We start from the raw sequence: 21,490 nt of genomic DNA, 5'->3' as shown, positions 1-21,490 counted from the left end.
AAGGTGAATAAAAAGTACTTACCGAGATCAGAAGAGACAGATTCAGGAACGGGGACTTTTAAATTCTGAAGGGAAAAAGAATAACACAAAAATCTGATAAAAGAGAAAAACTGAATATAACAAAGTACAAATTCAAGGATGTTTCATTGTCATTCATGATGACTCATGGTTGTACACGGACAGAGAAAGATACTGTTCCTGAGTCCCCTATTAAACCATTAGGAAAAGTAAAAAAATGGATGACTAAAACAGAAAAACACACGTATGCCTAATACAAGATCAGAGCAGTGGCAAATTGCTAAAGAGCGCAAATTGTGCAAACTCTGCTGCAGTCTTCTTGGGGGGGAGACCAGTTAGGATCCTTCATGATGCAGGAGGTCCTCTTCCTGTATAATGTATCATGATGCAGGAGCATAGGACACTACTACACATCTATAGAGCGGGGTCAGGACTGAAAACCCCAGACCATCACGATTCCCCTCCAATATGCGGGGGGAGTATGCTGTCTTCAGGCAGGTGAGGACAGCTGCCTGTATGAAGGAGGTGTTGAAAATGTCGGTCATCATCTCAGAAAGCTGGTGGACACAATCTCTCACCACCCGCCCAGGGATGTTGTCTGGACCAGCAGGTTTGCAAGAGTTAATCCTCTGCAGGGTCCTCCTGACCTCAGCGGGGGTCACGCTGTCAGGTAGAGTGGGGTTCATGGGACATTCTGCATCTCTGATTTTGTAGCACCTGATTCTACACCACATACTCCTCATGTCGTTGGAGGAGAAGTTCCCCTGGCAGTCCTGCTTGACCAGAGAACCAGTGTCACCAACCCTGAACACAGCCTCCCTGACCTTCAGCACAGCATGGTCCTCTGCATTCAGCTGGAGTTTCTGGTCCTAGTGTTGGTGACATACTCAACACACTTGTCGATGTACCTTAGGGTACAGTCACACCGGTTTAATGCCGGACTCGGTCCAAACCGGTGGAGGACGTTTGATAATTTACCTAGGTATGGCTCGGTCATCGCAGATACTTCCTGTGTGTTCCTGCTCCGAGAGTGGTTGTGTCTCACACTTTTTTCAGGTGGGGTCAGGGGACACTCTGTATCCACCAGAAACAGTGTTTTCCCCAAAAGACATCACCACTCTGAACTCTCACATGTAAATTCTACCTTAAAACTCCCTTAGCGTGCAATACAATCATCCTGTAAATATCCAACACCTGTGCAATTTGATCTTCTTCATATTTAGAAATATTGATCTTTTTTCTATCCCTATATTGTTAATGTACAACTTGCACTTTTTTTTTTTTACCAACTGTAATGTTTCTATTCTTTTAACATGTTCTGCACTGTAAATAGAAATATATTGTATAATGACAATAAAGGCATTCAATTGAATTGATTGTGTAAACACGGTCCAGTGTTGCTATGGTGATTTGATGGTAGAGTTTGGGCAAAATGTCTGTCATGTTTAGGTGGTTAAAGTCCCTAACAATCAGGTAAAATGCATCCGCATGCTTGCTTTGAAGCGTGCTCATCAGGGTTAGGGTCAATTACATTTTTCACTTACAATTACGTCTTCAATTATCCATGTTCAATTACAATTCAATTACGATTATTTTTTTCCCACCTGAAAGTAAAATACACTAAAACAATTATCTGTCTTCTAATTTGTTTCTCATCTCTTGGTTACCTTGTTAGGCTTGAATCGAGACTATATGCCTTGATTTATTATTTTTTTAAATGGTGGAATGATCTTCATAACATAGCTCATAACAGCCAATCCATGATAATAAAAAAAAAACAAAAAAAAACTGCCCTTTTACGAGGTACAGCAGACCATGATTCATGCAGAACAACTGTACCTCTATGGATGTGAAGATTCACAAGGTATTATGCACCATGGCATCTGTGCAATGCACACCTAAATGATTAACATGTTGGAATTAAGCCTCCTTTAGGAGGTATAGCAGACAAGGATTCCAAGAAATACAATAGGTCAGTGACTTTAACGGTGCACTCACAATGGCAGCCCAGACCGGAACAGGTTGTGCATAGGGGGTCCATTGGGGGCCCAATGTGATGCTTGTGTAAGTGTTAACTTCTAACCAGTCCTTCTTGGCCTGGTTGGAAGAGACCTTGTTGGTCGCTGATGTATTTTGTTGACTGGGACAAGGCTGGCCGAGAGCAGTGAGTGCTATCTGATATGTGTAAGCCATAGAGTTTTTTTATTGAATTTTCATGCCAATTACAATTGCAAAGTCAATTATCTAAACTCAATTACAATTACGACAGCAACAATTTTTTTCAAGTACAATTCTAATTCTAATTACGCTGTAATTGTAATTAATTATCAATTACGCAATTAAATTTATATTGTGTTAGTGCTATAGTGCTAATGTTGTCACGCAACTCCTTTAGAACAGCCATCATGCTGGTGTAAACTCAAGGCAGATAGTGTAGAATTTACCAGCCAACAGTTCTACAGCGTTTGAGCAGTGGCTCATCACAACCACAGTTTGTGTACTGCCCTTTGTCAACAGATGTGGATAAATAACGACAGACTGGCCAATAAATAATATGATCTTGAAGACAAATTAACTATCGAGGCTTCAAACAATATTGTTTGAGGGTGTGTTTAACGGTGAAGAAAAACGACTTTGATAACTTACCGCTCCTCGGTCAATAAAGAAGGAGTGAAAGTCCATAAAAACCCGTCTGGTCTCTTTGGAATTAGTCTGCTTGTAGAGGTCAGCATAGAGGTAGCACAGCTGAGGAGACCAAAACAGGCATAAACAAAAACTGCACCGTAGTCTCTACCGGAAGGCAACAAAACAGGAGGATATGACATAAACCAGTGATTCTCAACTGGTGGGTCGGGACCCAAAAGTGGGTCGTGGACCTGTACTAGGTGGGTCGCAGACAGCTGGTCAAAAATAAATAAATAAATAAATAAATAGCCTACTGAATGTCTCTCATGTTGGACTTCCCTTTCATTTTGAAAGAAACTTATTTTGACTGGCATGCTGTGAAATGCATGTTGCACAGGAAATTATATAAATTTACGTTTTAAAAAAGATTATATGAGTGTTTTGAAAACCTATTTTTGAAAAACTAAATTGGTTAGTTGAATTCTAAAAATAAAAAGTGAGTTGCGATTTCATGACCGTGGCCAAATGTGGGTCCCAGGTTGAGACCAGTTGAGAACCTCTGACATAAACAGTAATAAATTAAACGTACCAGTGGAGCAGGGTCAAACTGAGAGATGACGTGATAAAGAAAGGCTGCAAGGTGAGCGGGCCGGGACTTCACCTGCTCAATACTGTTAAAGCTGTTACACTGGCCGTTTGTCTGAAAGACATTTAGTGAAACAGCATGACATTACTTTTTTACCCAAAAAAAAATGTATTTAAACTTATCTTCTGATAATACCTGTTCCTGGTCTGAAACAAAATAGTCATCTTCAGCTCCAATGATTTGTGAGACAAGGCGAGAAGAGGAGGGACTGCTGACAGTGGTTGGAGACAGAGAGTCCTGGACACAAGAGAAATGGTTCCATTTTAATTGAGGTATTTACCTCCTGCGCTATATCAACATTAATACGAAAGAGTTCTTCCTGTCAGACAAATCACATTCAATATGTCTCGTCTTTGTGGACGAGTCTCTCGCTTTTGTCAGATTGACAACTTGAGTGAAGGAAAAGCAGAACAGAAAACAAAAATGATTCTGAAACGAAATTTGCAAATAAATAAACAAATAAAAAAGTGAAATCTTGATTTAAAAGGAATGCAAGTCCAAGTGGATAAAGAAATATGAGTAGTAGAAATTAATGACTTATAGAAAATATTGAGATTTATATTGTGTATTGCGATTTTCACAATGGTTTTTGAGAATTTTGGTCCGTATCGTTCAACCCAAATAGTAATGTATTAGATATGCACAAATAAAATATCCAAAAACAAATTAAGAACACATGCTACCAGGTCAGTGACATCCTCCGTCTCTGGGGAGTGGCAGGAGTTGTAGCTGTTCCTGGGTGTGCTCTTTGGGCTTGGGAAAGAAGACTGTTTAAGACTTGGGCTCTCTGGGGATCCAGGCCCAAACACACGAGATATCTGCAGGGGAGATGCAAAGAAACATTGTTAACATCGAACATTTCACACATTGTATAAAGTAACTATATATATATATATATATATATATATATATATATATATAACTCAAACATGTTAACAGGGATTGGCAATGAATTCATTAATTTAGAGTAATACTGAGTGTATTTGTCTACCTTACATTTACAAAATGAAATGATAAGATTTTGACAGTATGATAACTTACAGGGGAGAAGCTCCAGGACCGGTCTGAACTGCTTTCCCCTTTGGAAGGATGTATGGGCTCTGTTTCAAAGGTGCTACTATCATCTGCATCACCGCCTGGAACAGCCTCCTGATGGCACATGCAAACACAGCATGTGTTCAGAATCATAATGCACAAAAATACAATTATAGAATCATTTATTTCAGAAACATCAGGGACATAAACACCAAAACTAAAACTGTTGGTGTATAAAAACTAATTACGATTATGTAAGGGTTATAGGCAGACGTTATTTAAAGAACAAAAGGAATTGTAACCGTCACGGCAACAGCCTGAGGTTTTAGAAATTCAAAACACAGAGCTCACTTAGCAATGTGTGTAAAATAAGCTATCACATAGACACAAACGAAGGGCTTCCCACAGAGAGAGATGAATCCTTTGATAAGATTAGGATTAATGTTTGTCTCAAAGTACAATATAAAACATAGAACAAAAATAGCTTCTGATGCTGCCATTACATCAGGGTCCCTGAAAAGATGCCCCTCTGGGCTACTTTTATCAGCTGCTTATTACCTGTGTTGTCCCGGCGGCCTTGAAGAGCTGACCCTGCAGCTGAGGAATGTGTTTTTTAGCTTCCTGGATATCTTTCAGTAGTTTGGGGGAGGGGTTTCTGCTGTACTCCTCTTTCATGGCCTAGGCAGCATAAGTGGAACAACACAAAAGAGTGACAGGAGTCAGTTACACCAAACTGAAGGTGTTAAGAAATAAACCACTGTATGAAAACTATTTTCTAATACATGTCTACATTAGGGAAGTATACGAAGAAAATATGACTCATCCGAGAGAAAAAACATGACTGCAATCAACCATGATTGACAGTGACATAAACTAACCTGCAGGTCCTGCTGCTCCTTTGAGAGCATTCTTTGCAAAACTTCTGCCTTCTGGTTACTGACAACGCTATTGTCATCCTGTTAAGAAAAACAAAACTATAACTCAAACACTTTGAGCTGCGGGTTAAAAAGGATAATGAAAAAAAAATCAAGCTGAGTTCAATAAAAACAATCGTTTGATGGCACATTTGTTCACTAAAGGAAAAACTAAATCCAGCAGTAGTTGTGGAGGAGGGATTAGGAAGATGCAGACAGCACAGCCTGAAGAGGCATACTAAAATAAGGAAGAGGGTTAACATATCACTGGTGTGTTTCTGTACCCATGGAGACTGTGTGGAGGAGAAACGGTGGTCCTGAGGACTGTAGGATCGTTCTGTTGCTGGAGAGTTTAGAGACGATACACTGACATCCAACATTTCTGGCTCTGCTTCAGGCAAAGGGATCTGGGCAAGCCCTGGAGGGCGCCCCAACACTGTGAGGGCCACATAAGAGCCCGCTGCAAGAAGGGCACACAAATCAACTAACAACAAGGCTTATTGTAACTTCTTATTTTATGTATGTATTAATAATATATCTCAGGCCTGGGCAATATATCGACAATCAACATATATCGAGTTTTCTATTTGGTGATATAGAAAATTACAATATCCCCTATATCGATACATTTTTATTTTATAGCTTATTTTTATGAAAATACCCCTTCTAGAAGTAGCTGATTTTGCTACTTCTTAGAACAGCAGCATGAAAAGCACAGTTAGGTGGATTGCTGAGTGTGTCCTAACCCAGACCTTCCCCTAAACAAGCCACACTACAGAACTCACTCACACGTGCTGTACCTTATAGGAGAAAAAGCCAAAAAAGTCACATATTGTGTAGCTGTTTGTTAATAAATGAGCCTGTGTGGGACTTTATTGAGGAAAAAATATCTATATTGGTCCATATCGTCCAGCCCTAATGCAGTATATCTTTAGAAATAACACATAAAATCTCACATTTGATGAGTTTCACCACTTCGATGTGATTAGAATGTGTAACAAGGGTCCCGTTAACCTGGGGGGAAAATTACAAAGAAGTCAAAAATTGAACTGAAAAACCTCATACTTCAAGTTCAACAGTGTGAAAAAAAGGTAGAGCATTAACAGTAGACAACCAGAAGGTGGCGGTCTTTAGCCTTTGTCTGACATTACAAGTTTAAGGACATGGAAGAAAACATTACAATACCTTGATGATCCTGTCTCCAGTCTGAACCCCTGCCCTCTGAGCAGCCCCATCTTTAAAAGAAAAAAAATATATAATTAAAGCACTAATAGCAGGCAAAGACAGAAGCATCTATATGAACAGAAACTATGAAGGGACACGATCGTTCAAACAGCTTTTCTATGCAGTGGCTGTTTTTGCACAATGAATTTTAACTTCAACCCATAACAAGCCAGATGCTGCAAAATGACTACTCAAAAAGACCATAACAGTGGTTATATTACAAGAAGGACCTGTTTTACAGCCCCACCCCAAACAAAAGGATTTAGACATGAGACGGGTTATTACAAAAGTGAGGAATCTTTAGTCAGCAGCACATGGCTTAGGTATTTTTGTAAACTCATAACAGTATCGGTATTCCACATTTGTCACAAAGTCCCACACCAGGAGCGATGGTAAAAACATGTATTTTATTCTTACCTTCTTTGACAAGCTGCACAAATACTGGGTTGTCACCACTGACAGTCAGCCCAAAACCATTCTCATCTTTCTGAATGATTACACATCGCTGGACCAGACCTGCAAGAGACAGACAACACAAGCCAGTTGGGTTTTAAAACCCCAATAAGAACTGAGAACCTCTAAAGGATGATTCCTTAGTTCAATACACTCAGGTAAGTTGAGTAAGGAATAATTTTTTCAAAATAAGTAAAATGAACCTGAGATGTGTGTGATTTTTTACTGAATAATAATAATTAAAAAACATCTTCCATTCAGCAGGAATGTGTATATAAAATTAAATATTGTGTAGTTTTTAGATTCCTGGATAATGACTTTATTTGAAAGAATTTACAATAGTACATATTAGGGCCGAACAATTAATTGAATTTGCAACATTATCGCAATATCGTAAAATGCAATTTTCGAATCGCAAAGGTTGCAATTTTTATTTATTTTATATTTTTTTCTTGTCCTGTCTTGTACTGTCCTGTTAATTTCAGAGTGTTTAAGAAGTGCCGTCCACATGTTTCATGAAACGTGACGTTAGTTATAAATGTTGAAGAGGTAAAGCCACCGATTTGTTGGCTTTATTGTTGTAATCTGTGCTTTAAAATTATTATTTTTATAATTATTTAAAGTTTAAAGTAATCTGAAATTGTTTATTATGAAACAGATTGATTTATTGCTTGTGTTCATTGAAAAATACATGACAAGAGGCCCCTGAAAAAAAAATCGCATATTAAATCGCAATCGCAATATTGAGGAAATAGATTATTTTCGAAAATCGTTCAGCCCTAATACATATAACTATCTACAACTTTACATAACTATATACTTCTTTAAACCTACCAAGACGAATGTGATGTGGAAAAACAGCTGCAGTAAGACGTTAAAATGTGACAAAAGCAGTTACAGTTTTGCTCCAATAAATTCATTCTTTATTTCTGTAAAGATCTGAATTATATTACGTCATGAAACTTTGTTTACCAATGCAGTGGCGTTTGCTAATTACTTGATGCCTGATCTGACAGGACAACATTTTTATGATTGCAATAATTAATTTATTATATAATTAATACAATATAATTTCATAATTATGTGTGTCATTAAGTTATATGTCATTTGTCTCTGCAACTATTACATTTATCACTATTACATACACAAGAATGTGCATTTAACTTGTTTAATCTCCTGCATCTGAGGACTTTTGGAATTAAAATGTATGAAAAGCTGTATATTTTTGAGGGAGGGGGTAGTTGTTACTTTACATCTAATGTAAACTGTGGAGAAGCACCAGCAGAACCCCGCTACCCTGAGTGCAGGAAGAAGTAGGTATTAAAAAGGGACCGATGGTAAAAATATTTATCCATAATACTGTATATATGTGCACAATATTGAAAAACAATAAATGATTTAATAAATAAATGATTTAATAAATGAAATGAGGCGGTTTGCTTGTTGGTTTCTTGGTCAGACAGGAATGCCACATTTCAAATCCTTGACTATTCATTAGAATGGCATGAAGAGATGTATCAAATGTTAATCTGACTGGGTCGACAGAACTGTCCATGTAAACGGAAAAAGTCTGCAGAGAATTTGTTGTAATCTCTTCATCACGGAATGTTAAAAACACAAATAACAAAATAAAAAAGAGAGAAGAGATCATCAAAACCTCAACAGTATGTGGTCATTGTCTGTAAGAGAAGCTGATCCATGCTGTCTGGCAATGTTTGATATTGGCCGTGTGCATCAATGAGATGAGTCGATCAATGAAGTGGGGGTTGGAGCGCAGAGAGAACAGCCACTAGTACATTGTAGAAGGGTCAGGGGAGCCAAGACCCCAGGCTGGGGGGAGGATTGTAAAGAGAAGGGTGGTAGCAGGAGTGAGGGAGCACGGGGGGGGGGGGGGGTGAAGCCAAATGGGTTAAAGAGATGGTGTGAATGTGCCTCTAGGTGTTGATGTTTCGTCTATGTTTTGTGTTTAACAGCATTTCAGACATATTTGGAGATTATTTAAGAACAACAAGGAACCGTGGATGTGCTGACGTGATCGCTAATAATCAGGTTAATCCATCTGAGCTCATGTTTTTTTCAGAGGTTTAATCCAATCTGTAATCAGCACCTTTTGCTCAAGCATAGGGAAATATAATCTAGATTAAACTGACCTCTAATACAGACAGCATGCCACCATCACTACAACAGCAATAAGGAAGACAATCTCAAATATTGAACGCAAAGGTCAGATTACCTGCTGAGACTTGAAATAACACACTAGTCAGATTTCATCAATATGTTTCTTCTTTTCAAAACTGATGCCTGGTCAACATCAAGGGCAAATAAAACTAGACTACATAGTGGTGAACCTATTTTATGTCAAGGGTATTTGACAACAGACCAGAGTCTTATTTGTTAACAATAGAATTGTCTTTATTTTTTTCACATTACTTCAGATCATGGCAATTTACACAGTAGGGGATTTTGGTTGGAAATCTCCTTTTGACTGATGTTCACCACAACCTAGTGACCAATTTACAGACTTTTTTACTGTGGCCAAGAAAATGAGGCTCAACTTGTCACATCACACCATACATTGAGGCACATATTAGACACACACACACACACACACACACACAGAGTGATTTGAGAACTCTAAGAAAGAATAAATAAGAATAAGTACAAACAAATATAGCTATTTGGGAAAAAGTTGTCTGTGTCGAAGGACGGTGTGTATTATTCCTCTATATAGGTTTCATATGTTAAAGGGCGGATTAATTATCTGAAATAAAGGGTGCTAAATCTGTTGTGTTTACATTTTTTTGGTGGTGTTGTTTCCTTACCTGCTCTGAGGAACCGACTAAGATTGCAGCACAAAACGGTGCACGTGCAGACATGGTTTCAATTATGTCCCTAACAAAATCAATATAAATGAAATGCCATTACTTGATATGACTTAAAAACGTAATGTGACATTTTTTTCTAATTTAATATGGCTACCCAATCAGTCCTTGTCGCATAGCTCATATTAGCCCATGAAAAACAGGCATCTTGGCAAAAGAAACCACCCTATTGATCCGATAATAACATTGATCTGAGGTACTGCAGCAACAAAGAAATCAGTGTGTGTTAAGTGCAGAAAATATAAAATTATCAATATGGGGATTTATTTCCCTGAAAATTACCATAATGTAAAGATATGGTAACAGAAATGCAATTCAGATTTTTCTCAATACTGAAAAATCGATTATTATAATCTGTTAGTGTTACTGTCATTTAAAACTAATTTTCTAACTACCTGTTCTGTGTGTTCCCATTAAGTGTTTCAATTGAGTAAATCACCATTCTTAATGGACTATGGCCTCAGGATTTTATTAAAATGGTTGTTCCCAGAGTCAGAACAGAACTGGGTAAGACTGCCTTTAAATATGCCGCTCCCTCTTCATGGACCAGTTTCCAGATTGATATCAAACTAAAAGATCTGATCACTGTTGGATAATGTAAATCTTTGTTAAGGGACCGGGAAAGAGCTAGTCTTGGACAATGTGACTGTTTTTAATTCTGACGGCTTGTCATCTTGTTTTGAGGCGGTGTCTCCAGAACTGCTGGTTTTTGATGTTCTGATGTATGAACGCATTTATTGTTGTTGTAACTTTGTCTGCTGCTGCCATGCCAGGTCCCTCTTGAAAAAGAGATTTCTAAACTCAATGAGGCTTTTATCTGGTTAAATAAAGGATATAATAATAATTAAAGTGGTCCAAAAAAAACATTACTTAAGACAATATTCATTCATACATTTATGAGGGCTTTTTGTTATTCCCAAGGTCAGAAATAAAAGAAAAGAAAAAGTCTAACAGGATTACAGCAAACATGAGGTTAAAAAGAGGTAATTTCACACCATGATGCAAAGCATGTATGGACATAGCTGACACACTAGCCACTCTCCAAGGAAGCATCTTACCACAAGACTCAGGCTTCCCTTCTGCTAGCACACTGCTGCTGACACTCTTCTGCACCACCAGAGCTTCTGCTCAGTCCCCACCAGGCAAAGTGCAGACAGCACAGCAGCACAAACACATGGACAACCACCAACACGAGAAAAAGAAAACACAAAAAAAAAAACAAGGGAAAGAGAGAATCATGAGGGAGATGATCATGGGAAAAGAAAAACAAACACAAAAAGGCAGCTGAACAGGAAAAACAATGGTTTGGAAAAGCACTTAAGTGTGTGATAATATATATCTATATATGATATCTCATGTAGCTATGAAACATTTTCAACTAGTTTCACTCTCACAAAAGATTAAAAAAAATATAGTGGTAGAGTGCACACCTGAGTCTTAACCCACATTGACAATTTACAAGTGAAGGTTTCCAGCTAGTGTAATTAATAATAATAGAGTTAACGTGTTAATATGTGGATTTAAGACTTCACAGCACCGTATCTTATCAATTCCTAGAAATGCATAAATGTAAAAAAAAGTAAACTTTAATGATAAGGTATAGCTTTCACCAAATTACATTAACCACTTTCTTATATGTGCATTTCCAGGAAATATAAAGAGTTCATGCAAATGCATAAAATAACCCAGCATTGACACGCATCATGCAAGCATGCACAGTTCCATAACAAAACATTAAAGAGCAAGCAGAGATAGTTATTAAAGTGAAATAATGGGTTTTCCTGTGGAATGTTTTTTTTGTTGTTGTATCTTTGACTATTTTTCCAACTGTATACAAGTAAATTCTTCATGGTGCTACATATGGATCCGCAACAATTTTCACATCTTGTGTAACCGGTGAGAGATCGCCTCCTGCCTGAGCTTCGTTGCATCATACAACGATAAGCCACCATGCGGGGCTGAGGATTTTGGGTTGTGTTGTGAATACAGAAGCTTTAATCATATCTAAAAATCACACTGCCCCGGCTGCTGAAAAATACCACAGGGAGTGTCACCATATCACGCCAGCCTGCGTCTGAACCCTGACAATCTAATCCACCAATGAACTCAAACTGGAGCACACAACAGGCTTTGTGGCTTTTAGTGCACCTCATAAACATTCACACATAGGAACACCCAACTACTTGGAGCCCCCCCTCAAAAGCTTATCTATGGCTACAAAAAAACCTATTTGAGACCTTATACAAAGGCTGCTGTGGGGTTTTAGGTCTATTAATCAAAAATCTCTGTGCTTATCAGCTTAGCAACCAACGGTGCGTAATGCAGCATAAACTGCCAACACATTACTGTAATGCAGTCGAATGCGACAAATAAAAATTTATTTCACCAACAATTTTGCAACGTAAGACTATTTATGACGTGTGATTAAAAAGGAGTCAAGCTTTGCTGCAACATCCACTTTACATCAAATCACACATCTTAACAGCCCACACACTTCTGCACACGCACATTAATCCAAAGCAGCTCACAAGCCTTTTGGCAAACCAGGATTCACACACGTCACACGAGAGCAAGATAGTCAGTGAGAAAGACAAAAACAAAAGAGTCAGTCAGATATGCAGAGAGAGAGAGATGCAGGGTGTGACTCTTTTAGGAAAAAAAAAAAAAAAAAAAAAAATCTAAAATAAAAGCCTGAGTCAGAGCATTTTAATGTGGGAAATTTACCTGTAGGGTCAAACTCATTGGAGGGAAGGGAGGATTTGTCACTTTTAGGTTTCTTGTCCGGAGGGTGGTCTTTACTGAGAATACTGCTGGTTCTGGAAAGGAGGACAGTGTTTCAGTCAGATAAATATTAGAATCAGAGGTTCCTTCATGGCTCCACACATTTTTAGAAGTCATAGAATTTTTCAAACTGAGGATTTTGTCTTTGGGCCCAGACTTGATAAAAACACAGATCATTGTTTAAGACACAGGTCGGCAACATGTGGCTCTCTTGCCCCTCCCCTGTGGCTCATTGACCAATCAGAGAGCCGCTCTGACCATCGACTACATCACCAGGTTCACAAGTTGTCATTCTACTTAAAGCTGCAGTACCGGTGTCTTATGTGAACGCTCTTTGCAACTTTTTTCTCAATAGAGACTAGTGACAAATGTAGGGACTTTATCAGGTGTTATTGAAGAGTTTTCTGGTGTTTTAGAGACTGTGGCATGAAGACTCGCATCACTGTAGTTACTGCCCTGAGCAGCGGCTGCTGTCGTCAACTCGTCCCCGCCACAAACACACAGAGGCGGCAGAGATCTCAGCTGCGCCTGCCGCTCTCAGCGGACTGACAACCATTACTCCGCATCCAGACTGTAAAATGAATTCACCTTGAATAAGATTATTTTAGATTAATCCTGTCTGTTCTCACTCTCCCTCTGAAGTCAGTGTGTGTGTGTTTGAAAACTGGTAAGTATCTGTAGGCAAGCAGTTTTGTGTAATTTATGCAAGCTTTTGAGGAAAGAAGGCCAAAAAATGTGGAAAAGCAGGCCAGTGAGGATCCAGTAGGATTTACAGTGGCCAAGAGAACATAGCATTGTCCGTTTCAGCATTGTGCATAATGTGGGAGAAAAACCATCTAGTGTATGAAGCCTGCTGTTTGTATCTAATGTATAATGTGACACACAGATAGGATGTGGAGCTGCCCTGATGAGTGCACAGGGCGCAGGGCTGGAGAATGGACGCCCCTCAGCAGACCCGCCACAAGCCCAGACGCTGGCTTGAACCTTGGGCAGGATATGTGTGGCTGCACTGCCTATGCTGGCCTCCACTGTGAAAGGCCACTGTTCTGTTCATAGTGAAAGGCAGTGATGGGCCACCCTCCGAAGAGGGACGCCTTTGTCCCTCACTGGTTGTGTATGTGTGTGTGTGTGTGTGCTGCAAGTGTGGGGGTTGATGGAGTATGCTTGGTCCAGACTCTGAAGACTTCTGTTACAGCACACCAGGCTCAGTAAAGCCTGCCTCATTTCCCACATTTGGAGCTCAGTGTATGTAAAGAAGTTGTGTGTTTGGTGTATTGCCACAGAATTACAAACTAGAGTCTCTTCAATGAAATGAGATGAAATAAAGATTTTTACCTGTTTGCTTTCTTGGGAAACCTAAGAACAACAACAAAAAAAACAGAAACGGTTATCTCACATGTTGATTAAAAGATTTCCAATTCAAACCCAAAATGTACTCAAACAAAGCTTTTGATGTATTTGTGAAGATATGACGCCATACTGAAAGGTTCTCTTCAGACCTGCATACTGGTAAACATGATAATCCCGCTCAAACATCACTACTTCAGCTGCAGATTAAAGCTTTTTTTTGTGTCAAAAGTCCTCTCTCGCTCTGCTTTGGGTTCATGTGCCATGATGTACACTCCTACATGCCACCATATTTTCAGTTAGACACTGGTCAGACCCTAATCACGTACATGAATTATTTCCTTCAAATCAATCTGCCCCTCAGCTGATTTCTGGAATAACCATGAAAAAAAAGGGTATTGAAGAGGATGATTGCTTTTAAGCTCTTATGTTGTACATGCAGGCAATTTGGAGTGGCAGTTTTTAATTATAAGTGAAAGTGAATTTTCTACATTAGCCTAAATGTCCACAACAATTTTACGCTGACTCATGATTGTGAAAACGCAATGTATTGGTGCCATGAAACCTGGCTAGCCCATTCCACATTACCATAATTTCACACACTAATAGAATATGACTTCCGTTGCATTTTTCCACAATAGATGGCAGTGATGCCTGCCTTGGCTGTGTGAGTTATTAAAGCTTTGTTTCCAGTCACTACACAGTGAAGATCTTGTGACTGAAGCTTGCAGTTCAATGTGTCCATAGCTGCTCATTCTCATACCATAATATTGGTCTGATTTTATTGATTACATAAAGGCAATTTGAAACATGTTTAAAAAAAAGGACCAATATAATAAAGTCTAAAGTAGAAAAACAAGTTAAGCTCCAAAATAATCATTTTCCAGGTGAAAAAACTGGAATAACTGGATAAACTCTGAATATTTTAACTAAGCTGACGTGAATGATTTAGAAATAAAGCCTTAACACAATTATTTTGTCTCAAGGGATTTTGGGAATCCAATAATTCAAAGGCATATCAAGGTGAGCAGAAAGAATAAAGCCAATATCAACTCAATTTACTCTAATTTAATAAATCGCTAAATTGTGTTTATCGCTGGCTGAGGCTTTAAACAGTTTTTTCATACATATTCTTGCATTGTCTAAAAATCTTTTTACTTAAGGCTTCAGTAAGATTTCAGTAAAAATAGATACAGATAGAGAAGATAGAAGATGCATGCTTTCAACTTTATGTATATCGTAACACAAAACTGATAGTGATAGGGAGGACTTTTGCTATACTATTCCACATAAAGTCTCTGTCTGTTCCGACACTGTCCCATTCACAGCCATGTCGTGGCAGCTGAAAGGCCCATTTATGAAAATGCCTCAGACTGTAATAAGTTCCAGAGCCTCCTTCCTAAGTAGCTGACTCCCTTAGCAACCTCTAAATGGAGACATGGAAGAATCAGCAAAAAAAAAAAAAAAAAAAAAAAAAACACACAAAAAAAAAAAACCTAGCACACACTGAAGTGGTACATGTGAGTGTAGAAGCACAGAGTGGCAAAAATGAATAAGCAGATGTTGTTTTTGGTTAATCATAGAGGAACAACTGAAAACATAGAAGAAAAACCAAGGGGTTGGAGTGTAAAATAAACTAGTCTGGTTGAGTGGTTGTATGACACGTAGAACAGAACTCCATTGATGAGTCATATTTCCAAGCATAACAGACAAAGGATTGTGTACATGTTGATGGTGTGCTTGGATGCCAGAAAAAAATATTTGTGCAAATTTAAATCAAACAGCATCAGCATGCCTAATAACTATGGGTTAAATACAAGCTAGTACAAGTCTACATAAAACACAATAAATCCCAAACAACCTGTATGACACCTAGGGGTTGGAGTAATATGGTAATCGATGGATTGTCATTCAGACATAGTAATAAATAATCAATGCATACATTTTCAGTAAATATTTATTTAAATGGTAAGTTACATGAAATACCATAAAATGATATATTATTTGAATGGATTAACTACAATTTTAAAGCACTATAGTACTTGAACTGCTTATTTAGTTTAGTTTATTATATATAATTAACTGTATATATTATCTAGAACAACCCTCTTTGTTTATTGTATATGATACAGTAAGGATGCTGCTACTTTAGCACTTTATCATGCAAACACTATAGGTCATGGCTTGTCATGTACATTTCTTGACGCATTGTCAAAGTTCAAATGTTACGGAATAAAATTAATTTTAACACTAGTTTTCAATTAAAACACATTAAATAAATAAAAGCGTTGAAAATCAACAAGAAACATAATATATGAGGGAAAAAACACTTTCTATAATGTAAAAATAAGTTACCAATCCAATGTCAAATAACTATGAATGCTTTCAAACAGTATGACCAGACTTCTTTCTAGAGGAAGTTACTTATTCTAGTTACTTTTCATTCAGCTGTGCAATGATGTATTCAGTTGAGGTTATGGTCCATATTCATCTCAAAAACAAACCAAGTCAAATACTGCTCCTCAAAGCCCTGAGATAGTAATGATAATTGACTATTCATTAAATATATCTGTTGTCACGACCAAAACTTTTCAGCAAAAAATTCACAATAAAATAAAGTATATTTGTATAGAGAATATTTTGTGGAATTAATTTACAAACTTCTAGAATACATGCATACAAGGTTTTTCCGACATTCAAATTTCTGAGGGGTCTACTACTGGCTGATTTTCTGCAGCCTCTGCCTCCCATGTCTAAAGATTTCTTACATTCCAAATTGTGATAACGTAACCAGACTAAACCATTAGTATTACACATCATCCTTTGATAGAGATCGGAACTAAAGTTCACTGAAGGTACCCTTTAACGCAACATTGAACATGTGTGACGCTGTTTAAATAACGAAATGAGTCCTGCTGTCAGCGTTCCCAGATTTACCAACAATCCCACTGCTGCTGAAGGGTAAGTAGGGAGCAGCTTCATTCCAGTAACACGAGGTTAGAGCAGGGAGCGTTAAAAGCTGCTCAACTTTGATAAAAACCCTGCAGGTCTCCAACCTCCAGGCGTACATTATATCGTCAGAAATTACACAGTAGCTATATTAAAGTGTAGATGTTTTCTTTCTCCCATCTCAAAACCATCCTAAATAATTTCCTTTCCTTATAAACAGTTGGGAAAATTTGCTCTTTGAAAAACTAATTAAAGTAGGGCATTTAAACATAAAGAGAGAAAAAGCAAAAAAAGAGGCCGAGTCTGTTCAGGGCGGGATGGAAGGGAGGAGCAAAGCTAGAGCGGGCCTGGGCTTGAATGCTCCATTGAGGTTTGGTGTTTGGATGGAAAACTGTGGCAGAGCTCAGCCAACTGCAGCAAAAGTGGCAGCATGAGAGGCCGGAACCAGACCAAGAAAAGAGCGAGAGACACAGATGAGAGATGGGGGAGGGATGGATGGCCTACCCTGAGTGAGTGCGCAGGACTCCAACACACGGCCACTTGTGTGAAGTCCACAAATCTTGGTTAAGAAAAAAAAAAAAAAACAACATAAAAGAAGAACTTCAGTTCACTACTGTGTAATTAAACTGATTCAGAATAATCCCCAGTTTTTGCACTTTGTTTCTAATGCTTGAAGTGATGAGTTGACAGACTGCTCTGCCATCCAGGAGATAAATCAAATAAGCATCACCCCTTTATCCTCTTTCATTGCAACGTTTGCCAAACGTGGCATGATAAAACAAAAGCAAAGCAATATATTTCCTGTATAGGTGTTCCTAGGGCAAGCAGAGGCGTGGCCTGTGTGGGAGTGAATTGGTCAGGTTTGGGAGTTGCCAGCAGTTTGCACAGATCTGATCGAGGTGTGCTCATTTCAGGAGGTCGAATACAACAACATGTTGTCAGATGTTGGATGGTGCAGGTTGGTCGAGCAGAAGTGGAGCAAAAATAAAAATGTTACAACACAACCCTTTCCACTAAACAGTGCTGAGTCATGCCGTTGGCTGGTAAAGTACCTGACAGGGCTGATGCAATGTGATCCTTAACCATCTAGCCAATCATAACAGAGGGCTTTACACTAACTTGGTCACACCCTTTTTTTGTCCTTTTCCACTTACTATTCAGAGGGTAATAATGAATACAGAAAAACTAAATATTAAGACCAAAAATATTCCAAAATATTTGATGAAAAGTCAACTTACTCTTTTGAAAATGATACTTGGCCATTGTTTTCTTTATTACTTTGCACTGCACTCAACTCTATCGTGTGTCTGCAGAAACTATTAACTGAATCCATTTATTGGTGTTTTCCTGACATGTTGGTTAAATATAAAGAAAATGGATGGATATTTAAAAACAAATCAATTCTAATTAGGTATCTTTATAATACATGAAATTTATAAATAAAGAACTGTAAAAACTCTCTGAACCCATTGATCAAAGTCAAGTTTGGGCGTCCTCCACCACAGGTCCTGGATCCGTACCAGGATATGCACCCACCAAAACCCCAGGTCCATGAAACAACAAAAAAAGAAGAAAAAAAGACGTGTCTCCGGCACTTGAAACCCACTATAACAATTACATTTACTCCCTGAACCGCGCCGTAGACAGTGAGTGTTTCCACATTTTAGATAAAACTGCCATAGCAGGAGACACCAAAACTATACACTACTAGAAAGTTTCCATCAAGCGCAAAGCAATTTCCAGGTTCCGGGGCTCTTGCAAAATCTGCTGATGTTTGAAGTTTCTATTCACAGGTGCACAGCGGAGGAGGAGGGCACACACCGGCTCAACTCAGACCCTCCGTTCCGTCTGCGGAAGAGAGGGTCGTTGGTCTGTGGTGTGAATATACACTGCGAGTGTACGTGACGGAGCTTTATTTTCAGAATAAGAAATAGTGCAGGTGAAGGAGACTGATCCAGTGAACAAGGGTGATTTTCAACCACTTTATCTAAAACAGTGCCTGTGTGAGAAAGGGGAATTAAAAGATATTGCACTTGCACCAACGTGACCAGATTAAACTCTTACTTACACATGCTGAAAAAAAGGTAGTATCTGCAAGTTTCACAGTCTCGAGACCTGTATCACCTCCATAACACCGATCTGAGACTCTATCTTAGTGGTGTCATTGAGTCAGATTCGTGCATGAAGCCACCAAACAGAGAGAAAAGACACAAGCACACTGTAATTTATCTAATCTATACAACCCTGTCCCACAATTTGGGCACACAGAAACCAGTATGATGTCATTAATTTCCACTCCCTGCCACTGAGAAAGTTGTCTACACCCATGCAGTGACAGTCTGGTTTTAAGTCACAGCAAAAGTGATTTAACTTTCAACATGTGCCCTCAGTAGTATGTCAAAGAATCACTGAGTACACTGATATATGGATTTAAGAGAAGAAAGGATTGGGTATAACACAGAGGGAAGAAGGAAGATGTTCAGGGTGGGTGTTTGAAATACAAGATCCATCGCTGCAAAGCTCAAGCTACAGCCTCAGGGGGAAAACTCTGCCCTTTCTGCCCCAATAAACCTCATCAGGATTCCTGACATGAGGGCCGGGGGATAGACATTTCTTCACGCTATGCCGTCTGCTATCCTCGAGCACATGTTATGATTTGAGTAAATGTCTTTATTGACACATTTCTGTGGTTATTAAATGATCGTAAAAAATACCGATGGCATGATAGACGAGGGTTTTGTTTGTTGATTATTTGAGGAGATATTGTGTTTGACGATAAATAAAATTCAAACTGTTCCGAAAAAAATAATTGTGAATTTTAAAAATACAATGTTTTACCTACAATGTTATTAAGAGGTGCAGAGAGAGTGAGAGTGAGAGAGAGACACTGGCGAGTCAGTCACCTCTGAATCAGTAGCGGTACATTAATTACAAAGCAGCAGCCAGTTGCTAGGCTCTTCACACAAAACAGGCTCCAATAAAACACACCTAAACTTTCAATGACAGCATTCAAGGTTCTACTACTAGTGAGTGAGTGTCTGATGTGTTGATTCAAAGAATTAGCACACTAAGTATTAAAATTGTACAACAAGTATCACTTAGCATCATTTCTATTGTTCAGTCTGAACAACACAGAGTCCTATGTACGTTATGTATGATGGCTCGGAGGCACTAGCCACTTTAGGCCACAAAACACTTACATAGACATGGGAAGACATGACACTTGGGCAAGACAGCGCTCTTCCTTGTCCTATTTTCTCCATTGTTCACTCTTTTGTGGAGTGAAAGTATTGTTTAAGCCCTAGAGGTCTTTTGGCTATTGCATAGGGTGTCCACAAACATCAGCATCACACAGCTGGGCGATTGGTCCAAACTCCCACAACAGTGTGACCCTCAGCTAAAGTGCAAGCTCGTCCTTTCATACAATCATTCTTTCCACTTCTTTCTGCTATGTCCACCTACTGTACCTTTCCCATAATAGTGTTCTTTTTCCCGTTAAAGACTTTACTTGAGTCGTAAGAAGAGATTTCCTGATGTAATCAGCAGCATTGACATGAGGCTGATTTTTAAGACATGGGTAAATTAACCCAATCAATCAGCTTTGCATGCTGCCATAAACTGAAGGCTTTCAACAACATGCAAGCAATGCATGGATACAATTCAAAGCAGCATTTAAGGCTATACTTAAGAGACACGTATGGTAGTTGGAAAGACTTAAATCCCTCAAGGAATCATAGCAGTCAGTCTGACCACCTTTCTCCTATTCTCCATAATAAACACTCTAAAGGTAAAAGAAAGCTTTTAAAGATTTTAGCAGGTTTTTAACAAGTCGGCACAACTAAATATATTTTGCATGCAAAGGACCTTCTGACTGGTCATGGACTATCCAGAATACAAATACGAAATGAGATAATTGAATAGGAAAAGACAAACAGGTATACAGTGCCCTCCTAACTTTGTTAGAGTTTAGTAAGTATTCCCACTATGTATGATTGTGTCTCTGCAGTCATGGCAAATGCTGACATTGTACTTAAATAATTTAATTTGTTCTAAATCCCAAAAAGGAGATTCAGTTGGGACATAATGCATCTGAAAACAATCTTTATATCAATTTTCAGTGAGACAAAACACAACGACGACATAGCGAGGGTAACACATTGACCAGACAGCCGACCACTATTAGCTTACATAGCAAATGTTATAACAGGTGCTTCAGAAGCATGAATAAAATGGAGTCCCCAGTCTGGTGATATCACTGTATCTAAAAAAGATGTTAAACTGGCAGTTTGCCAAGTGTCATCCATTGGCGCACAAGCCATTTCGTATATTGTCATACATGTAAACTATTGTAGTTAAGTTTGTGTTACAGCAGCGAAATGATGTGAAATAGACTGTAAAAATGTAAGGATGTTGGAGTTCCGTTGTTTTAGATTTGGAAAATTTTATTCTGCTGGTCATTTTATTTTACTTATTTTCCATACTTCTACCATGCAATAACATAAGTGGCTGTAGCAATACTAAGGCAATAATTGTAGCTGCTACACTGTCAATACCTATACTCTGAACTAAGAACAAGATGCATTTTCATCTCTCCTACTGTGTGTGTTGAGGGTATT

The 21,490-nt window shown here is 38.5% G+C and overlaps 1 protein-coding gene across 6 annotated transcripts in view; it reads right to left on the bottom strand.

Moving 5' to 3' along the window:
- arhgef12a (Rho guanine nucleotide exchange factor (GEF) 12a) overlaps positions 1–21,490 on the bottom strand; it is a 44,850-nt gene that overhangs the window by 15,322 nt on the left and 8,038 nt on the right. For 4 of the 6 annotated variants that reach the window (XM_028464300.1, XM_028464299.1, XM_028464301.1 and 1 more), the window contains 15 exons: positions 13,914–13,934; positions 12,522–12,613; positions 10,856–10,921; positions 6,880–6,978; positions 6,424–6,473; positions 6,195–6,252; positions 5,523–5,698; positions 5,203–5,280; positions 4,883–5,002; positions 4,331–4,438; positions 3,973–4,107; positions 3,425–3,526; positions 3,233–3,343; positions 2,665–2,763; positions 23–65 (listed from right to left, as the gene is read on the bottom strand). In XM_028464300.1, the coding sequence (XP_028320101.1) occupies positions 23–65; positions 2,665–2,763; positions 3,233–3,343; positions 3,425–3,526; positions 3,973–4,107; positions 4,331–4,438; positions 4,883–5,002; positions 5,203–5,280; positions 5,523–5,698; positions 6,195–6,252; positions 6,424–6,473; positions 6,880–6,978; positions 10,856–10,921; positions 12,522–12,613; positions 13,914–13,934 (1,358 nt within the window). The remainder of the gene's footprint in view (positions 1–22; positions 66–2,664; positions 2,764–3,232; positions 3,344–3,424; positions 3,527–3,972; positions 4,108–4,330; positions 4,439–4,882; positions 5,003–5,202; positions 5,281–5,522; positions 5,699–6,194; positions 6,253–6,423; positions 6,474–6,879; positions 6,979–10,855; positions 10,922–12,521; positions 12,614–13,913; positions 13,935–21,490) is intronic. The other 2 variants (XM_028464305.1, XM_028464303.1) reach the window with 2 other exon arrangements.

Source organism: Gouania willdenowi, chromosome 13, assembly GCF_900634775.1.
Source record: "Gouania willdenowi chromosome 13, fGouWil2.1, whole genome shotgun sequence".
NCBI lineage: Eukaryota > Metazoa > Chordata > Actinopteri > Blenniiformes > Gobiesocidae > Gouania > Gouania willdenowi.
The sequence above is the reverse complement of the archived record's forward strand: the minus strand, read 5'-3'. Positions and strand labels throughout refer to the sequence as shown.